We start from the raw sequence: 20,448 nt of genomic DNA, 5'->3' as shown, positions 1-20,448 counted from the left end.
ACTATGCATTGGATGGAAAGTCCTGGAAGGACATAGAGTAAATAGTGGAAGTATAATTGTATTTCAGAGACCCTGCATAACTCCAGTAGGGTGACTTCCTGATCAGAGTTGGTTCTGTTGGGACAAGGTACAGAGTTTCTGGAGTCGCTGTTTCCTAGGGAAGAGCTTTGTTGTGTTCCAGTGGCTCCTGGGGCACCTTTCTTGACCTGGCACTTCACTTCAACTCCGATTTCCTTCTTCTGGCTCCACGGCTGCTCTCCGAAGCAAAGGTATGCAATGCTGAGCCACATCTGTATTTCTAAGTTTGTGCCCAGATTTTCAAAACCTCATAGTGAAGTTATAAAAGGCCATCAAAGTCGACAGTCCAGGTGACAAGGGCACATACTTCAGGAATAAAGAAAAGATCAGAGACATTCTTTGGGAAAGCAGGTATCTTGGATAATCATGGTGACCTTTCTCCCCTTACCTTGCTCTGATTGGTTGAGATCCAAGTCTGGGGCCCAGAGCACTGCCATTCCCAGGGGAATTCTTCCTGGCTAATGCTGGGGATATAGAAGTTGTTCTTTGAGGCACCTGGAAGAAAACAGGAATTGAGAATTATTTCCCATAATACAATGCAGGTAGGCTACTCTCTGAAGAGTCTTCTCCTCTTGGAAGGCTGGCTATAAGCTACAGAAGCTGCCTCCTTTAGGAAGAACTGTCTGCAATCCTTCAGTGAAACAGCTAACTCCAAAACAAAGCCAAGGGACTACCTGCTTGCTGTCAAGAGTCCAGGAGGGCTGCTCCACAGCTATTAAGGTCATTTCAATCTTAATACAGCAGAGGGCGCACTAATGACCTTGACTTACTGAGCTATAAGAAACTACCTTCTCTTGTTTGAACAAGTGGTAGCTAGGGGAGATCACTGTGCAGTGAGCACCCTTCCTTACTCCTGTGGAGCACAGCAGGTGGGGAGATCTCGGTGCAGTAGGTGGGGAGATTTCTGTGCAGTGAGCACCCCTACTCCTGTGGATGCAGTAGGTGGGGAGATCTCTGTGCAGTAGGTGAGAGATCTCTGTGCAGTGAGTGCCCTTACTTCTGAGAAGTGCAGTTGGTGGGAGCTGCACAGGGGACAACGCCACATTTCACTTTAGCTCACAGCACAATGAACAAATAGATTATGAACTCTAGTGAAGAGCTAGGGCACCAGTCTAGACCTCGACAGTAAATCACATGCTGGGGAGCCTGGAGAAGCTATCTCTTTATTACTTACTTTTCAATATTTGTGTATGTGTGAATCCCTGCATGCATGGATCACACGTTTGTGCTGGGTGCCCGTGGAAGCAGGGAGAAGGCATCAGATCTCCTAGAACCAGAGTTCCAGGTATTTGTGAGCCAACCAGTATGGGTGTGGGGAAATGACCCAGGGTTCTCTCAAGAGCAGAAGTGCTCTGACCGCTAGGTGATCTCTGCAGCTCTTACCGCTCTTATAACGTGAAAACATGGACTGTTATACTTCCTAAGTGAGCTACTATTGTTAAATACAACCCCACACCTCAAACATTGTGTTTGGGTGGTTAATTAGTAAATGCTATTTATAAAACATAATTAATATTGGAAATACTAGAAGGGTCTTCAAAATGCCTGTGTGAGGATAATATGGCTGGGAAGCATAGCACAAGTATGTATTACTAGCTCAGCCGGGACAGTGCGGGGTGGAGTTCAAAGGTGTCTTCTCTCGCAAAGCTTGCAGACTCCTGCTTGTGCGTTCAGGTATTATGCAAAGGGAGTCCAAGAAACACACTAATATTAGTGCAAAAGATGACTTTCAATGTAAGTGTTATCCTCTGTCTATTTTGAAAGAAATGTTTTGTTATAATTCATTTTAACACAAAGTAGAATCAAGGAAGCAAAACAAAATGGTCCAATCGGTACAACACCCGTTCAGATTAAACCTTACTGTTGTCATTCCCCCGCTTTCTCTTTGTAAATGAGAACATTTGGAGAGAAGGGCTCAATGAGGACCAAACCCTGAGTATTTCCACTGACCTAATGTTTCTCCCTGGCTTTCCGCATGTCTACCCGCAAGGATTTAGAGAGAGGCTTAGCCATTTCCCCTTCCAGGTTTCAAACATTGTCCGTGTTTGATTGTCAAAATGATGGCAATCCTGTTGTGATTCCCACTTCAGAGGGAGATAATGATTGCTTGTAAATCATTAAAACTACTTGATTTTTATGGAAATTATGGGACATTCTAATAATCACAGCTTCATCGTGTGCTGAGCTCAGGAGGAAAGACATTCACGGACCAGGAAATGTCGTTAGCATTTTAAAGACATCCAGGTTGACTGTAGACATTCTAGAATATTGCTTAGAACAAATAACAATTTGGCAATGTATAATGAAAGAAAAGAATTCAAGGTTGTTCTGTAGAGTGGGAAAGCTAGTCATTTCACTCTGAAGTACAGTTCTCTGTATTAAGGCTGGGAATAAAGTACCCCTTCGCTTAGAGGGCGCATTCCTTACATGAGCCAACTGAAATGCCGAAAGGCATTTGTGTGTATGTGTTTTCATATGTGTGTGCATGAGTGTGACAGCCCTGTGTGCGTATGCCTATGGAGCTAGGGTCAGTGTTGGGTAGCTGCCTCTGCCTGTCTCTCTGTCTCTGTCTCTGTTTCTCTCTCTCTCTCTGTGTGTGTGAGTGTCTCATTGAACCTGGAGCTCACCAGTTTATCGACTTTCTGGCTATGGGTTGTCTTGTCTCCACCTCCTCAGGACTAGGGTTATAGACATATGTCACCGTGCCTGGCTTTTATGTGAGTGCTGGAGTCTTGAACTCAGGTCCAGTGCCTATATGGCAAGCACTTTACTGACCGAGTCTCCTCTCTACAGGATCCAGACCATTGCCTGAACCTTCAAAAATCTGGTTGAGTTTTGTGCTGTTAAATATAAGAGTAAGGGAATTTTCTTTTGTTTCTCTGGTTTGTCTAGCTATAGGTGCAATGATCATTGAAAATATCCACTAGTCTATCTTCTAACAGGAACAGCAAAGTGGTCTAGAGTGTTCGGGGTTGCGAGTTCCAGTTCTGTGTGAAGACTTTACTTCCCTCTCACTCATACTGAGTCTCTGCCCTCCCCCCGCCCCCCGGGAAAACAAAGATCAGAAATGACTGCCTAAGACTTAGCTTAGAGAAAGGGCAATGGCAGCTGTGAGGAGGGAAGGGCCTAGGCACAATCGTGGTCTCCAAACTGTGAAAGGGATGGAATAGTGGTGGGTGCTGATGGTGGTGGTGATACAGACACACCCAGCACGGAGGATGCTGATGGTGGTGGTGATACAAACACACCCAGCATGGAGGATGCTGATGGTGGTAGTACAGACACACCCAGCATGGAGGATGCTGATGGTGGTGATACAGACACACCCAGCACGGAGGATGCTGATGGTGGTGATACAAACACACCCAGCACGGAGGATGCTGATGGTGGTGACACAGACACACCCAGCACGGAGGATGCTGATGGTGGTGGTGATACAGACACACCCAGCATGGAGGATGCTGATGGTGGTGATACAGACACACCCAGCACGGAGGATGCTGATGGTGGTGACACAGACACACCCAGCACGGAGGATGCTGATGGTGGTGACACAGACACACCCAGCACGGAGGATGCTGATGGTGGTGGTGATACAGACACACCCAGCACGGAGGATGCTGATGGTGGTGGTGATACAGACACACCCAGCATGAAGGATGCTGATGGTGGTGGTGATACAGACACACCCAGCACGGAGGACACAGACACACCCAGCACGGAGGATGCTGATGGTGGTGGTGATACAGACACACCCAGCACGGAGGATGCTGATGGTGGTGGTGACACACCCAGCACGGAGGATGCTGATGGTGGTGGTGATACGGACACACCCAGCACGGAAGATGCTGATGGTGGTGATACAGACACACCGCAGCACGGAGGATGCTGATGGTGGTGGTGATACAGACACACCCAGCATGGAGGATGCTGATGGTGATGGTGATACAGACACACCGCAGGATGGAGGATGCTGATGGTGGTGGTGACACACCCAGCACGGAGGATGCTGATGGTGGTGATACAGACACACCCAGCATGGAGGATGCTGATGGTGGTGGTGATACAAACACACCCAGCATGGAGGATGCTGATGGTGGTGGTGATACAGACACACCCAGCATGGAGGATGCTGATGGTGGTGATACAGACACACCCAGCATGGAGGATGCTGATGGTGGTGGTGATACAGACACACCCAGCACGGAGGATGCTGATGGTGGAGATACAGACACACCCAGCATGGAGGATGCTGATGGTGGTAATACAGACACACCCAGCATGGAGGACGCTGATGGTGGTGGTGATACAGACACACCCAGCATGGAGGATGCTGATGGTGGTGATACAGACACACCCAGCACGGAGGATGCTGATGGTGGTGACACAGACACACCCAGCATGGAGGATGCTGATGGTGGTGATACAGACACACCCAGCATGGAGGACGCTGATGGTGGTGGTGATACAGACACACCCAGCATGGAGGATGCTGATGGTGGTGGTGACACACCCAGCACGGAGGATGCTGATGGTGGTGGTGATACAGACACACCCAGCACGGAGGATGCTGATGGTGGTGGTGATACAGACACACCCAGCACGGAGGATGCTGATGGTGGTGATACAGACACACCCAGCATGGAGGATGATGGTGGTGGTGATACAGACACACCCAGCACGGAGGATGCTGATGGTGGAGATACAAACACACCCAGCACGGAGGATGCTGATGGTGGTGACACAGACACACCCAGCATGGAGGATGCTGATGGTGGTGGTGATACAGACACACCCAGCACGGAGGATGCTGATGGTGGTGGTGATACAGACACACCCAGCACGGAGGATGCTGATGGTGGTGGTGATACAGACACACCCAGCATGGAGGATGCTGATGGTGGTGGTGATACAGACACACCCAGCACGGAGGATGCTGATGGTGGTGACACAGACACACCCAGCATGGAGGATGCTGATGGTGGTGGTGATACAGACACACCCAGCACGGAGGATGCTGATGGTGGTGGTGATACAGACACACCCAGCACGGAGGATGCTGATGGTGGTGATACAGACACACCCAGCATGGAGGATGCTGATGGTGGTGGTGATACAGACACACCCAGCACGGAGGATGCTGATGGTGGTGATACAGACACACCACAGCACAGAGGATGCTGATGGTGGTGGTGATACAGACACACCTAGCATGGAGGATGATGGTGGTGGTGATACAGACACACCCAGCACGGAGGATGCTGATGGTGGTGGTGATACAGACACACCCAGCACGGAGGATGCTGATGGTGGTGGTGATACAGACACACCCAGCATGGAGGATGCTGATGGTGGTGGTACAGACACACCCAGCACGGAGGATGCTGCTGGTGGTGGTGATAACAGACACACCCAGCGTGGAGGACACAGACACACCGCAGCACCGACGTTACCTTTGGTGGAATATCTTCTTCCTGTCGTAACCAAGAGCTTCGGTCGAACTTCTCAATGCGAGTCGGGAGAGGAGGGTTTTCTGAGGTGGGATCTGAGTTCTGGCGTGGCATCTCAACCCTGTGAGAGGTCACATTCAGAGCCTCCTGGAACCCAGACAGGCCCTTTGTGGGTTGCTCGTGCACTGACTGGGAGACGGTCAAGGCAGGTCCCTGGGATTTTACAGCTACCAGCTGTGGGATCTAAGCAGACAGCACAAAGTCAGCATTATTAGAAGCCCATAGGTCGAAGGGACAAGAAGTTCTGCATGCAGGAGCTGAATTCGTCAGAGCTATTGACAAGGTGGTTTTCAGTTAGCAATAGCTGCACTTGGGATGAACCTCACAGGCCTCCCATTAGTCAAGGCTGCACACATGCTTCTTACAGCCTCCAGAATCTTCAGTAGAAAACACGGAGGGCTTAATCAGGGATCCTGGCAGCAGGCGTGGTGTTTTCGCTGGAACTGCTGAGAAGTCAAGGAGTAGTGTGGTGGTAGTGACAATAATTACCTTTAGTCAACATTCCTTGGACAGCAACACAAGCTGTTTTATAAGCTATCCTGTGCTCCCTCTTGTAAAGCCCTTAGCTTTGACTTTAGATACATTGTTCTGTGGAAGAGGAGATGCTCTAAACTGCTTTCCTTTCCGGAGCTCACTGAGTCCACCCTGGGGTAGACACAACCAGTCTCTTTTCAGACTTGAGCAATCCCAGGTGGAAAGAGATTAAGTAGATTTCACCGCTGAGCTTTATCATGTACTCTTTCTTCCTTATGTGTTTCTCCGCGCACCCTGTGTGTGCGTGTGTGTGTTTGTATGCAGGTGCACATGTATGTTTAGAGGCTGGAGATCAGCTTCAGAATGTTTACCTGGTTTATAGTCTGTCTGACTCTCTGACTCTTTTCCTCCCTCCTTCTTCTGCCCTTTCTTGAGACAGGGTCTCTCTGTGCAGCTCAGGCTGGCCAGGAACTCAGTGTAGTCAAGTCTGGCCTTTAACAACGCACAGAAATCTACCTGCCTCTGTCTTCTGGGTGCTGGGATTAAAGGCTTGTGTCACACATGGCCGTCACTTGGTTTAAAACAAGTTTCTCGCTGGCTTAGAATTGCCAATTTGACTAAGCCCTGGCCTACAAGCCTCAAGGGTTCTCTGCACCCACTTCTCCAGTGCTAGGTTTACAAGCATGCACTACCATGCCTGGCTTTTTTTTTTAATGTGTGTTCTAGGGCATGGACTTGGGTCCTTGTATGGCAAGTACTTTGTGGAATGGCTTATCTCAGGCTCTGCAGGACTGGACAACATACACCATCCCCTAATGCCAGGATGTTTCTTGAGGAGTTATTTCAATAGTTAGGCATGCAGTGCTGTGGTCCATGCAGGGATGGCTTCTGGGATTTTCATTTGGCCTCTTAAGAAGAATCACCCAAATCCAGGCCACGAGGGAGCCTTTCACCACTACGTGTGCCGCGGCATTCTGTGACTACCGAAGCCTGCCCTACCGTATCATGTACACTGGCATTCTCTACTGGAGCCTGAGTCCATCTCCGGGCCTGGCCTGTAGTCCATGAACCGTGACTCGGAAGAAAAAAAGATCTAGTGTGCTTCCTAAATTAAACCGCTAATTCAAGCTGTATTGATTTCCTGTTGGTGTGCACGATGCCCTGCCAAGCCCTCTTTTGTCTGCAATTCCTGTTGGAGTGTCATACTGACAAGCAAGGAAATCCTCCGTGCTTGGCTCTGTTCGGCATCAGCCGATAGACCTTGCAATGTTCATGCGGATGTAAACACCATTAAATATATTAAATAACATTAAAACAAAACATAGTAAAGTTTCTAGTACAAAACCCAAACTCACTCGAGCAGACCATTCCAAGCATCCTAAACATTGAAGCACCCGAAGAATGCTTCCATAGAAAGTCTATACTTTTCTTTCCTCCTTATTTCAGAAGGCACACTGCCCCGGAGGGCTCCCCTTTCACAGGGCAAAGGGTCATTATAAGGTCAAAGTTGAAGGTTTTCAAAAGAAGGCAAACCCTTGTTAAATGTCCCCTTTATAAAAGTCTGCAAGAGATAATTAGGTACAGATAAAAACAATTAGGGGAAGGTGTATTAAATTGGTTGGTGCTGAGACATCTTGAATTTCGTTCATTACTGCCAATTTAAAACACAAAAGCATTGATTTTTTTTTATCATTATTCTTTTAGGTTCCAGTTCAAACATCAGTGCATACTTCAAAGGTGACCTGAAAACACACTGGGGAAGCCTCACTGCAGCTGGGAGCTGGGAAGGAATTGAGATGTTTGTGTGAGCAAGCTGTATTACCTTTTCCCCTATGAAATTTCCACATCCTATCTCACTTGGAATTTCATCTATGCAGAAATGGTCAGGAAGCATCTTTCCTAACAGTGAAATAATCTTTCCCTACCAAATGTCTTCACACAGTGCTTCTCAGCCTCTAAAGGGCACCAGAATCAACCCGGGAGGCTTTTAGAGTCAGCCTGGCAGGCCTGACCTTGAGTCCCTGGTCACCAGGGCTGAGGCAGACACAGGAGTATGCATTTATACTGAGCTCATGGGTGCTGCAGGTTGCTGGCCTGGGGGTGTGCCTGGTCCAACCCCGAGTCCCCGGTCATCAGGTCTGACACAGACACAGGCGTGTGTATTTTTACCATGCTAATGGTGCTACAGGTCGCTGGCCTGGGGGGGGGGCGCATGCCTGGAGAACCCCAGGCTAAGAAAGCACATGTCTATTTCACCAAGCCGATTCTAGTGTTCCCATTCAGATTTCCACCCATGTTTCAAGGAAAGGAAGAATATGTGTACATAGTCTACCTCAGAGATCTACATATGAATTTTAATTTTCCTGCTTGTAGCTACAAGAATGCATGTCCCCACCCTGCAGCACTTGCAAGGTTCTCCACAGGAGCCACTTTACCAAGAAGTGACCTTGAAGTTGACTGAAGGTCAATTGCTCTATCTCCACACCTGTGTTCCTGAGCCTCTCAATGCAGAGAGGTTTCTGTCCCTCTGAATGCTATGCTAAGAGTCTTTACTTCTTTGGTCCTATGTCATGCTAGAATCTTCTAGACTTTTAAAGCATTGCTGGGTACAAGTGTCCACTAGAAGAGAAGAGACATTATACCTGGGGGTCAACAGGTCTGAGCATTGGGGGTGTCCGAGCAGGCTGAACCCCACTGATGCTGAAGGACTCTGATCTTGGGGGCAGGTTGGGGTCAGAGATCCTGTTGGCGACCTTGTGAGGCATGGCAGGCGAACTCTGTCTATTTAGTCTTGAGCGTTCTTCTACCTGGAGGTCAAAGGAAAAGAAAGCCTCAATGACCAGACGTTGGTGCCTTTTCCAGTAAGGATTTCCTGTAATCACCCACACAGGCATTTTTATGTCCCTCTGATGAATTCAAAGAGCCCAAACTTGTCATTTTTGTTTGGCAGCAAGATCTTTTCTCTTCTCCATCATTTTCTTTCCTTTTCTCCTTTACTTTCTCCATCTCATGGAAGTTCTTTCGGTAAACAAAGACATGCAAGACACTTGAGCCCTTCCGTTACCCATCAGCTTGTCTTAGTTCAGCTAACTGGGCATTCACAGCCTGCTAAGAGTTTGTCTTGCGCTCCTTGGTTTACTAGCGTACTGATTAGTCACAAAGCCATGGCGCCAGGCAGGGAAATAGTGTGTACTGCAGATAATCAAAGGGGATTATGGTGGGCAGCAATGGTACAGGGGAAGACAGAAACCTGCACTGGCTGACTCAGGAGACGGGGGTACGAGCCACGTGAGGACTGAGGTAGAGGTGCACACAGGAGCTCTGTGCTTCTCTGCATGCTGCTGATGGGCACGGGGGCATCCTGGATGCTCCCTAATGGCATGCCTGTCTTACCCAGACTTCCTGTATCGTTTTCTTTTTCTCCTCAGGGCCCTTTCCTTTCAGTTGTCTCTCCCTGTTACCCAAAATACACTGCTCCTCCCCTGCTTCCTGTTCCCAGCAGGACTCTGATGCCCCACTCCCTCCGACTCCCCTCCTGCTGCCCACCTTCTAGCCCTTCATCTTCTCTCCAACCCCTGCCCCGTCTCTTCCCACAACCCATTTCATTTCCTTGTCACGTCCTCTTCTCCAGGGTTTTTCTCAGCCTAAGGACCTCCCAGCAGAAGCTCAGAGAACAAGTGGATCTTCTTAAGTAGATAAAAAGTCACTCTCAGTCCGTCCGTACTTAAAGCAGCAGATCGGCCGTCACGAGGATGACTTGAGAGTTAAATAAACAAGATGGACATCAACAATCAAGATGAAAGACCTTGATTTGCTCTGGGTTTATCTTGTTCTGTCCTATATTTCTTTAGAGTCAACATAATGTTTGTGCCTCTCAAGCATACAGCACAACGCCACACACCATTCTCCTCACTCTGCTGGCTCATTAGAATGAGTCCTTAACTCCCTTCCGTTGACTCAATATTCAGGTCTGTCTGTCTGGATGTGCCAGCAAAGGTTTAAATTTTCTTTCTTTCTTTCTTTCTTTCTTTCTTTCTTTCTTTCTTTCTTTCTTTCTTTCTTCCTTCCTTCCTTCCTTCTCTCTCTCTCTCTCTCTTTCTTTCTTTTTTCCTTCCTTCCTTCCTTCCCTCTCTCTCTCTCTCTCTTTCTTTCTTTCTTTCCTCTCTCTGTCTCTCTCCTTTCCCTCTCTCTCTCTCTCTCTCTCTCTCTCTCTCTCTCTCTCTCTCTCTCTCCTTTCTCTCTCTTTTTCTTTTTGCCTGATTTGAAACAAAATTCAAAAATCCTACTAATTCTTATCTTCCTTACCCTATTTTGAATCTTTCTAGAAACAGGCCTGATTTCCTATTCCTAGTAAGTCTGTTTCAGCCTCAAACATTTAAACATGCTTCATTAAACCACAGATTAGGAAACAGCCCTCTTGCCTCTATGTGGTGTAATTTGAACATCTCTTCTCCCACTATGACTTTGTGGGATGTGTCTGGTTGGCCTCCACTTGACTTTGGTTTTGAAACTTCAAGTCCTAAAAATTCACCACACACCCAATTATACTAGCCACAAAAGAACAGAGATATAAACCAGGAAATGTTTACTTTGTGAGTGCATAAAGAATTATAGCAGCAATAATTACCTGGCCATATACTGAGCAGAAGAGTAAAGCCAGCTATCATTTCAAGACCTCAAAGCCCCAAGAAGATGGCAACAGCCAAGCCAAGTACCACTTCTAAATCCCAGACTTCTTGCAAGAATTGCAATTCCTTATCTCCTCACTCCCTAAATGTTTATGCTCAGGAACCCTGGGGAGTAGAAACGGTTCAGAGAAATACCTGGATTTCTACACTCTGGCCACCCAATATCCCAAACTCAGAGTGCATTGTGGTATAGAAATGAGCATATGACCATATGTTCAGAATCAAATATATTCAGAGTGAGGCATACTTGTAATGATTATTAGTGTTAGTTTTAGCTGTCAGATACAGGGCAAAAAGTGAGTGCCAATTTCACAGGGAACTTTTGTGCCTGATTTGTTGTGTAGAGAGGCTACTAAGCAACTGCTGGACATAATTTCAATGCTTTCAATCAGTTCACGCACTAGCGTCTACCTTTGAATATCTTAATCTGCCATAGTCCACATCATATAAAATAATAACCAGTTGTTAATTCCAAGTCAATGATGTCAACATGGGTCAATGTGCTGAATTTTATAAGGAGGCGTTTGGACAACAAAATGGTAAAGCCATGAGAAGGTTGTGCTATTAAGGCATTTGACTACACATTCAAAAGATTTTTATGTTTATTTCGTGTGTGTGTGTGTGTGTGTGTGTGTGTGTGTGCATGCGCCACAACACATCAGAGGTCAGAAAACAACCTCTGGGAGTTAGTTCTCTCCTTCTACCATGTTGGTTCCAGGGACTGAACTCAGGTTTCCAGGCTGGGAAGCCAGCATCTTTAGTTGATAAGATATCTTGCTGGCCCTGACTCTATTTTTATCTCTAGAAAATCTTGCCTTAAAGCACTAAGGAAGGTTGGGACACAGATGTGCTTAGCACCAAAATTTCCCCTTAACTACTGAAGGAAAGACAGCAAACCAGACATTGGAAATAGCATGCCATTGCCTTGCTTTCTGAGATAGTCTCTCAGTGGGTGCCAGCATCAGGACAGGCTGGAATTGGGCCCCAGATACCCTCTTGACTCCACCTCTCCATTTCCGGGATTATAAGCATTCTCCACCAGGCCTGGCTTTTTTTGTGAATACCGAAGGTTGCACTCCAGTCCTTGTGCTTACGAGGCGAGCACTTTACCATGTCGCTAGCGCCTCTAAATAGACTTGTATAAGGAAAACTAATTTTTGTTGCTTTTTCCCTACAAAAACCCACTTTACTCGAGAAGGCGCACAAGAAAGCTACGACGAAGCAGTACCAGGCAGATCAGCATTCCTCTGCAGTGGCATCATGGCCCCTCCAGAAGTGAGGTGTGCCTCTTATGATGGGTGTCTTCCAACTCTACAATGGGATTCTGGGCTCCCGATGGATGAGCTCCCAGTGATGAACTGGAGCAATGGACACAGCAACTCTCTTACCTCTTTGGCCCAGGCTGGCTTCTCACTGGGACTCATGCCCTCCTTGTAATGGTACAGCGGCTTCTTCTCCAAGGGTCTCTGCTCCTGCCTCTGATGCTGGAGGGACACCAGATAGTCACGCTCTTGCTTTAGCTGCCTCTGAAGTCTTTCCGCTTGCCTCTGCTCTTCCAGCTGTTTGCGCTTGTATTCCTACCCAGAGCAGGAAGAGCAAAGAGAGCACGTGACCACATGGAACCACATAGCCACGCGGAGCATCAGCAAAGCATGCAGCGGAGACCACGGGAAACGGGAGACAAACAGAATTCCAAGAAGGATACAAAGTACCCGCAGATAACTCAGGCCTTGTGTTAGTGTCCACACGGAATATGTCGATACAAACATGACGTACGGCATGCCGGGTTACCTACAGAGCACCACTCGGAAAGTGACATGTCCCTGGAGAATTCCAACAGGGATGCAGGGTAGTCAGACTGTCATCCCTAGAAGGAGTCACTCACTGCCTGATTTGGTAATTCAGTCGTTGACAGACATGTGGTAGAGTATACAACCAAATAAACAACCAAATAATCAAAGAGCCAAATAAATAACCAGACTTCGCTATCCTTTAAATAAAACCTGTAGTAACTCAAGCTATTTGCAAGTTTATGTTTCAGGTTGAAAAGATGGCGGAATGCCACTGAAAAAACAAAAAGGGTACACCAAGAAGCCCATGTGGAGAGCCGTGCAGCAGCAATAATAGAAGGTCTTCCAGTGGATGCGGCATGAGCAGGAAACAAACTGTTCCCATTATAAGGGCAGGGCTAACAGCCTGCGAAGGACACATGACTGCAGGCCTGAACAGGCTCTGTGGCCGAGGTCCATTTGCTGTGATTGTATTCCTGCGTGTTGCAAACGGCTTTCAAAATTACACAGCAATAAACATGGTGGGTCTTGAATGTAGTCTGAACTTATAATAAGGCTGGATTCATGCTAAAGTTTCACAAGTGGAGGGAGTTAATAAAGCGTGCTAACGTGTTGAGGACTTAGCAAACTGGGTCAGGAAATTGTATGAGGCCTCTGTGAGATTCCGGGGTCTAGGAGGTTGATTTTTTAATCGGCATGTTAGGAGGAGGCAACACAAAGACACATATAGATGCAGACACACACACACTCATATACGCACGCGAGCATGCACGCACTCAGGGTGAACACCAGGCAGGTCTGCTGGTGTGTGACTTTCCCATTACCAGAAGTAGAGCTTGTTCATGCAGTAGCTGCTGCTGTAAGATCTCTAACTGTCTTTGCTCCTCCTCTAACTGTCGCCTGATGTACTCCTGGAGAGGCAGCAGCAGAGAGTGGGGCAGAACGGAAAGAGGAAAAGAGAGAGAAAGAACCAGTAATTGCATAGGTAACAGGAGCTTCCAAGTGAAATGGAGGAGAAGGGAGGGGGAAGCGTACCCAGCACCTCACCGCACAGGAAGAGGAGGCCATAGCAAAGCAAGCCGTTCGGTGCAGTCAGAAGCACAGCCCCCGTGCCAGCAGCAGCTGACTGAGAGGGCTCGGCAATTCCCTGTCTCTATTTGGTTTTAATGAAGCTAGCTTTATGTTAAAGCTCGTTATTAGGCACCTTTCTTATAGACTCCTTGGAATTAACAATGCTATAAAGTTCCGAGGCTCTGTGCCAACAGCAGGCACAGAACACAAGAGCAAGGTTAGTGTGCTCAGTCTGTATAACAGATCCATCCCATAGCTCGCTGGCCCAGGCTGTGATTTTTATCCACTAGAGAAGCCACCACCAGGAGCTGGAGAGCAGAAATAAGCTGAATAGCATGGTTCATCTTCAATGATGGTACAGTGGACTCGGTTCCATGCTGGGAAGTCAGAAGTTCTAGGAAGGTCAGGGGAGGCCCTGGCTTACGTAGGAAGCATGGGCACTGTCAAGCTGTGTACTTGTCTGTTTGAGCAGGTAAGAACTATTGCTTGAGGAAAAGGCAAAAATCATAGTAGAACAGCCCTTGGAGACTACGTTCTATGCCCCGGAGAGCTCCCTGGTGCTGCGGTTCCCAGGGGGCACGTTGTGGGTGGGCTTCCCACCTCCCAGTACCTGCTCATGCTCCGCCCGCCTCCTCTCCTCTTCCCTACGCATCTGTTCTTCATAGTGTCGGCGTTGTTCCCGTTCCTGCTGCTTCCGGAGCTCCTTCTCTCGCCTCTGTTGCTGTGGGAGACAAGCAGACACCATGTTAGCGGTGGGTACTCGTGAGATTAGCATGAGATCTGCCCCAACAGACAGGAGCTCTCAAGGACAGATGCTCAAGTGCTCCAAGGCTTTTCCTCTCGGGCCACTGGGGGACACATGGACAAGGAGGGGTGATATCAAGAGATTTGGAGTTGTGTAGACCATGTTGTCATTTGCCAGGAATGCGGACTCTCCCCAAGACATCTTCTTTTGGTGGCCATTTGGGACTGCCAAAACAGGCTGCAAGAGACTAGCCATCTTCGATCTGTCAGACTCTAGAAGCCCATTGCATTGCATCAATCCATCCTTTCACTATCGGACCGTACAAAGATTTCAGAGATACAAGGCTCAAATAAATGGAGTGGATATTCAAGGCCACATGCGGAGTCCACAGAACTCCCAGACTCCCACCTAGACCACATCCCTGTGGCTCATACTGGGCTGCTTCTGTTTGCTGGAGGATTCATTAGTAAACGCAGACATCACCTCCTTGCTCAGGTAAGACCCCATGCTAAGGGAACACCATCATGACCTCATGTCATTCTCATCTCTTACGACTGCCCTACCCAAGAGCCAATAGTACAGTCCACACGGTAAGTGTCTATCTTGTTGAATCTTCAAAATGTCTTTGAGGTAGGTGTTCTCACCACCAGTTTACATGCAAATACTGTGGCAAGGGAAGAGTGACTCGTTCAATGTCATGTTACTGTTGAAGGTTTGTCCCAGGAAGTAGCAGAACTTGACTTCAACGCCAGTCATATGCTCCAGTACCCATGCTCAACTATTTTGTAGATGGAGAGACAGAAACTGTGGGAGACAACCCCCAAATGAACATGACTCATTCTACTTTCAGAAAAGGGGAGGATTTGGGAGAGCTGAGAGCTAAGCTCAGGGGCTGGTGCTTCTGAGGTAGGGATGATGTCATTCCCCACCTCCACAACACTAGAAACTGTAGGGGCGTGGGAATGGCTTTGGTGACTGTCCTAATAACGGAGCCGCATGACTGGCATTTAGCAGGAGGAACAGCATCACATGTAAAACAATGTGCTCTCCAGTACTCCTGGTAGCATCAGGATCAGCTGCGGGCCTTTGTGTCAGACTCACTACTAGCTTGGGTTTCTTGTTCCTCAATTAGGAAGTTCTAAGGAAACAGACCAGGTACCACTAACTCCCTGCAATGTTCCCACAGCACTTCATCGCATGACAAGGAAGGATGAGATGTTCCAGAGGGAACAGCCCTCATTCAATTGACAAGTCAGTTCTGCAAAACCAGGGGAAAGTCATTCCTCCATAGCTGTCTGCCGCAGGCCCTCAAAACGCCAAGAAACCTGGGGGAAAGCCATTCCTCCATAGCTGTCTACCAAAGGCCCTCAAAGTGCCAAGAAACCTGGGGGAAAGCCTTGCTGCAGTAGTTTTAGCTACGATTTTCCAGCATATCAGGGTATACTGTGTATCAGTGGCCTCAGAATCTTAGGACAGAAGCTGCCCTGGGAGACTCAGTATCTGTCATTTCCTAACTTGAAAACCCATGTCCATCTTGGACTGTATGTGATGAGGAGCCCCCCGGAGGCCTTTGTGTAGCCAAATGATGCAGCAGGGCTTGCACTCTGCAAAGGTCCCCAACAACTATTAGACACTAACAAAGCAGGGTGAGGCCTTCCTGCAGGTCTAGGCGTGAGTCAACAGAGCACCAATGATGTGACAAAGGCAGGCTGGGTACCACCGTGCATCCTTACTATCAATGATGTGACAAAGGCAGGCTGGGTACCACCGTGCATCCTTACTATCAAGGAAGGAGGAGTTGCACAAAGGAAGAAAGGTTCCAGCTTTTTGTTCACTCTTAAATGACTTAGGAATTGAAACAGAGGGGGTCTTGAACGTGAGAGGGGAGACAGCTCTGGGCTATGGAGCATCCCATACAGTGTAACAAAGAGGAGAAAGAAAAACGGGGGTGTGTTGTTTCCAGACAAGCAATTATTCACTTCACAGAAAAAATAATTCAGAGGAACACAAGAGGTAAACTTCGTCCTAGGAACTGAGTGAATAATTTCGATGGCAGCCCCAGAGCAGAGGTATTTCCAACACTCGACTGATGTGAATTACACCAGCCCAGATAATAAGATAACGAGGTGCACGGATCAGTCTTCTGGCAGCAAATAGCCCTCATTCAGCTAACATTTCAAGTTTGTTACTCGTATTGGTTTCTTTCTTGAGGAAAAAAAAATAACCAAGTCTTTGGAAGATTTAGCTGAATTTTATGTAGAAGATTTGTCCGTTTTCGGTCTGTCTGCCAGGAATCAATACTGTTTTGTAATTACGTGCCACTCGGGTTCCCACGCAACGGTACACACAGTATTGACTGCAACCGAAGAAGGTAGGGCTTCCTAAGTATTCTGCAGCTTCTGAGAAAGACACTCAAAAGTGGCTAATAATTAATAATGATCTCACTCAGAGCAGCCACTGGTCACACACAGAGGCACCTGCCAGGGCTTCGGTTCCTGCTGTGAAGTTAGAAAAATAAATTACCTCCCCTGCCTTCTGAAGGCACCCTGCCAATTTCCGACTAGGTGTCTCAAGGTTGATGCCATTCCTAGAAAGATCTTTTACAGTCTCTCTATTTTGGGTATAGGGCTGTTGGAGAGGACACACCAAAACATGCCAGAGAAAACTTCTGGCTTCAAGGAGACCCTTACAAAGCCTTTGGGGGCTCTGTCTACAAGCAGCTCTTAGAAGACAAGGCCAATGCTCAGTTCCTGCTCCACTTCAACCTCTTACATGGGCCCTAACATGTAAAGACATGTTGTACTAGACACTAGACCTGGTGTTGTGTGCTGTAATCCTAGCTAGTAGTTGAAAGGTTGAGGCTGACGGAATGCCTTAAGTTTAAGGTCAGGGTCAGGGCTGTATAATGAGACTCAGTCTCAAAGAAAAGGTCTTTGGAACTCAACAGAGTAAAATCCTTTGGGGGAAAAGAAGACACTAACACATTATCCTCCTGAAGCATTTTGGTATTTTCTTCTTATCAGTACTACTGACATGTATTACATCACACTTCATATTACTTTTTGTGTTTGTTTGATTAATTTTGTGATCTAGATTGAAAGCTATTGTGTGATTTTATTTCAGGTCTTATCGTTTAAAAGAGGTTTATTTACTTAATTTTTATTCATGTACATATATGAGCCTGAATGAGTTTATATGTACCACACACATGCAGTGCCCTAAGAGGTCAGACGAGGGTGTTGGATCCCCCTGGAACTGGGGTTACAGGCTGCTGCTAGCCACCCAGTATGGATCCTAGGGATTGGACCATGGCTCTTTGCAATATCACAGAACCCCTTTACCTGCCCAGCCATCTTCCAGCCCTCCAGCTTCTGCCTTGGCTGCTTCTCACATTGTGGCATTACCCATATTTGCTGTACTGATGACCAAAGGGCAGAGGAACGGCCTAAGGGGAATGTGCTAGCTGATTCTAACAGTCTTCTTGACACAACCCAGCATCCCCTAGGACAAGAGTTTTAATTAGGAATTGCCTGGCTCAGGCTGGCCTGTGAGCATGTCTGTAGGGAATGGTCTTGACAGTGGTGGAGGAGGACCCAGTCCACCAGGGGCAGCACCATTTCATGGCTTGGGCTGTGCAGAGGGAGGAAAGCTAGCTGAAGGCAAGCAAGCAGCATGCCTTTGTTTCTCCCTGCTGTTGACTGTAGAAATGATGTGGCTAGCTGCTTGGGCTCCTGCCTTGACTTCACGTGATAATGGATGGCGAGGTGAAATTTTCAGCTGAGTGAACCCTTTCTTTCCGAAGTTGCTTTTTAGTCTGGGTGTTTGCCAAAGCCAAAGGAAAAGCAAAAACCAGGGCAGAGGGAAAGAAAGCCTTCCGCAGACTGAAGCAGACCTGCCTCTGGACGGCCCTTCCAGGCCAGAAGGTCACCACAGTGTATGCCAATACACAGTGTATGGAGAATGCTTTAAAAACCAAACAGCCCCAGCACCACAACTGGTCCTGGTACAACTATTGTCAATGTTGGAGCAAAGTATGAAAATAAATCAGGGCTACCAGCCTGCGCTGGGAAGAAGGGAGAGTGAGGGCTGAAGCAGGACCCTCAGGTTGTTTGATTTGTGTATGATGATTATCATGTCCCGCCATCAGAGAGAATGTCTTCAGCCAACCAGACAACAGCTCCTGGCGGAAATGTCGCTGAGGAGGGGCCTAGGAGTTATCATTTATACCTTCTTGGAGGCATTGTCAAAAGTTGAATTTCTTAAAATTAGAAATTCAGTTGGTTCTCTTAAGAGAGTTTTAATGTTCTTTTTTTCTGGTCGAGGAGTGAATGTTAGCAACTGCCTTGCATGGCCTCCAGGTTAATACAACCATTGCCGTATTGTTTTGGTGTAGGCGTGGCCCTAACGGCATATTTTGTTTTCTGTGGCTATGCACCACAGAATTGTTACTTTTTGCCTGAGACACAAAATACCTGATAGAAGTGACTTGAGGAAGGAAGGGCTCACGGTGGAGGTCCGTTCATCATGGTGAGGGAGGCATGGAATTAAAACGTTGAGCCAGCTGGTCCCACTGAGTCAGGAAGTGAAGACGAAAGCAATGCTCAGCTTGTCTTCTCCTTCCTTCTTATTAATCTAGTCTGGACACTCAGTTCAGCAGATGACGTCACCACCCTTAGCTAAACCTGTCTGGAGACATCCTTGGACATGTCTGGAGGTGATGTGAAACCCAGTCAAGCTGACAAGGAAGGTCAGCCATCACGGGATGTTCTAGTCCATGTGCTGGTCCATTTAGGACGTTCCTAGGTGGATACTGTTTTCTGACCCTCCACCTGCCTGTTCATTGAGGACACCTTTAGGTGGATGTCTTTTTCAAGGAAGCTGGTTAGTCAATTTCAGTGAAGAAGTATTAAAGCTGCCAGTCTTTGTATTCCTTCCAGAGGCTGTCACCGCCACCCTCAAACAGACTTCCCACAGGTGTGGGTATACATAGTCATTCCTGGGTGTGTCCATTACAGAACACATCTTCTCCTCTCTCGTGAGTAGCAGGATCTTTGTTGCGATTCTTAGGTGCTAGGATGCTCAGAGCCCCACTGATGGCCACATCCTCCAGCTGTGCTCACTGAGTATTGTGATGTAAGTACTCGATGAACCAGCCAGGGTTTTGCTTCCAACTCTCCTTTCTCTTCAAGCTTATGTTCCTCTTTAGTTTATTTTCTTATGTGTTATATTTTCTATGTCAACCACTATAAGCGACATTGGGTTCTCTTTTTAAAATGAAGAAAAGTTATAGAGAAAGATAACAAATATTAGGCAACAAGCAAGCCTTGATTTTATGTACTTCTTTTTAACATGCCAGATCTCCCCCATTATATGAGCCCAGGGAAACATCCACATTTGAGAATGTTTCCTAATTGTAACGTTAATGTAGTGGGGTAGAGAGGAGAGATAAAGCTTGGAGAAGGAATATTGGGTCAGCCATATCTATGACCACGCACAAAACTCAAGTCCAGAGGGATCAAAGACCTCAACAAAAAGCCAACCACACCGAACCTCACAGAAGAGAAAGTGGGAAGTACACTTGAACACATTCGCATAGGAAAACACTTCCTAAATAGAACCCCAGCAGCACAGACACTGAGAGAAACAATTAATAAATGGGACCTCCTAAAACTGAGAAGCTTCTGAAAAGCAAAGGACATGGTCAACAAGACGAAACAACAGCCTAAAGAATGCGAAGAGACCTTCACTAACCCCAAATCAGACAGAGGTTTGATCTTCAAAATATACAAAGAACTCAAGAAATTGGTCATCAAAAGAAAAAATAATCTAGAAAAAGAAAAGAAAAAAAATGGAGTACAGACCTAAACAGAGAACTCTCAACAGAGGACCCTAAAATGTTTGAAAGACACTTAAGAAAATATTCAACATCCTAAGCCATCAGAGAAATGCAAATCAAAACAACTCTGGCATACCATCTGACACCTGTAAGAATGGCCAAGACCAAAAACACTTATGACAACTTATGCTGGAGAGGATGCAGGGTAAAGGGAACATTTCTGCATTGCTGGTGGGAATGCAAGCTGGTACAGCCC

At 47.2% G+C, this 20,448-nt stretch overlaps 1 protein-coding gene across 9 annotated transcripts in view; it reads right to left on the bottom strand.

Annotated features, from left to right (window-relative positions):
- The window catches only part of Tnik (TRAF2 and NCK interacting kinase), a 404,440-nt gene that overhangs the window by 64,204 nt on the left and 319,788 nt on the right, over nt 1-20,448 (bottom strand). For 6 of the 9 annotated variants that reach the window (XM_075951104.1, XM_075951102.1, XM_075951100.1 and 3 more), the window contains exons 13-18: nt 14,222-14,332; nt 13,365-13,451; nt 12,139-12,327; nt 8,705-8,869; nt 5,532-5,771; nt 467-573 (exon numbers count right to left, since the gene is read on the bottom strand). In XM_075951104.1, the coding sequence (XP_075807219.1) occupies nt 467-573; nt 5,532-5,771; nt 8,705-8,869; nt 12,139-12,327; nt 13,365-13,451; nt 14,222-14,332 (899 nt within the window). The remainder of the gene's footprint in view (nt 1-466; nt 574-5,531; nt 5,772-8,704; nt 8,870-12,138; nt 12,328-13,364; nt 13,452-14,221; nt 14,333-20,448) is intronic. The other 3 variants (XM_075951107.1, XM_075951105.1, XM_075951108.1) reach the window with 1 other exon arrangement.

Source organism: Microtus pennsylvanicus, chromosome 16, assembly GCF_037038515.1.
Source record: "Microtus pennsylvanicus isolate mMicPen1 chromosome 16, mMicPen1.hap1, whole genome shotgun sequence".
Lineage (NCBI taxonomy): Eukaryota > Metazoa > Chordata > Mammalia > Rodentia > Cricetidae > Microtus > Microtus pennsylvanicus.
The sequence above is the reverse complement of the archived record's forward strand: the minus strand, read 5'-3'. Positions and strand labels throughout refer to the sequence as shown.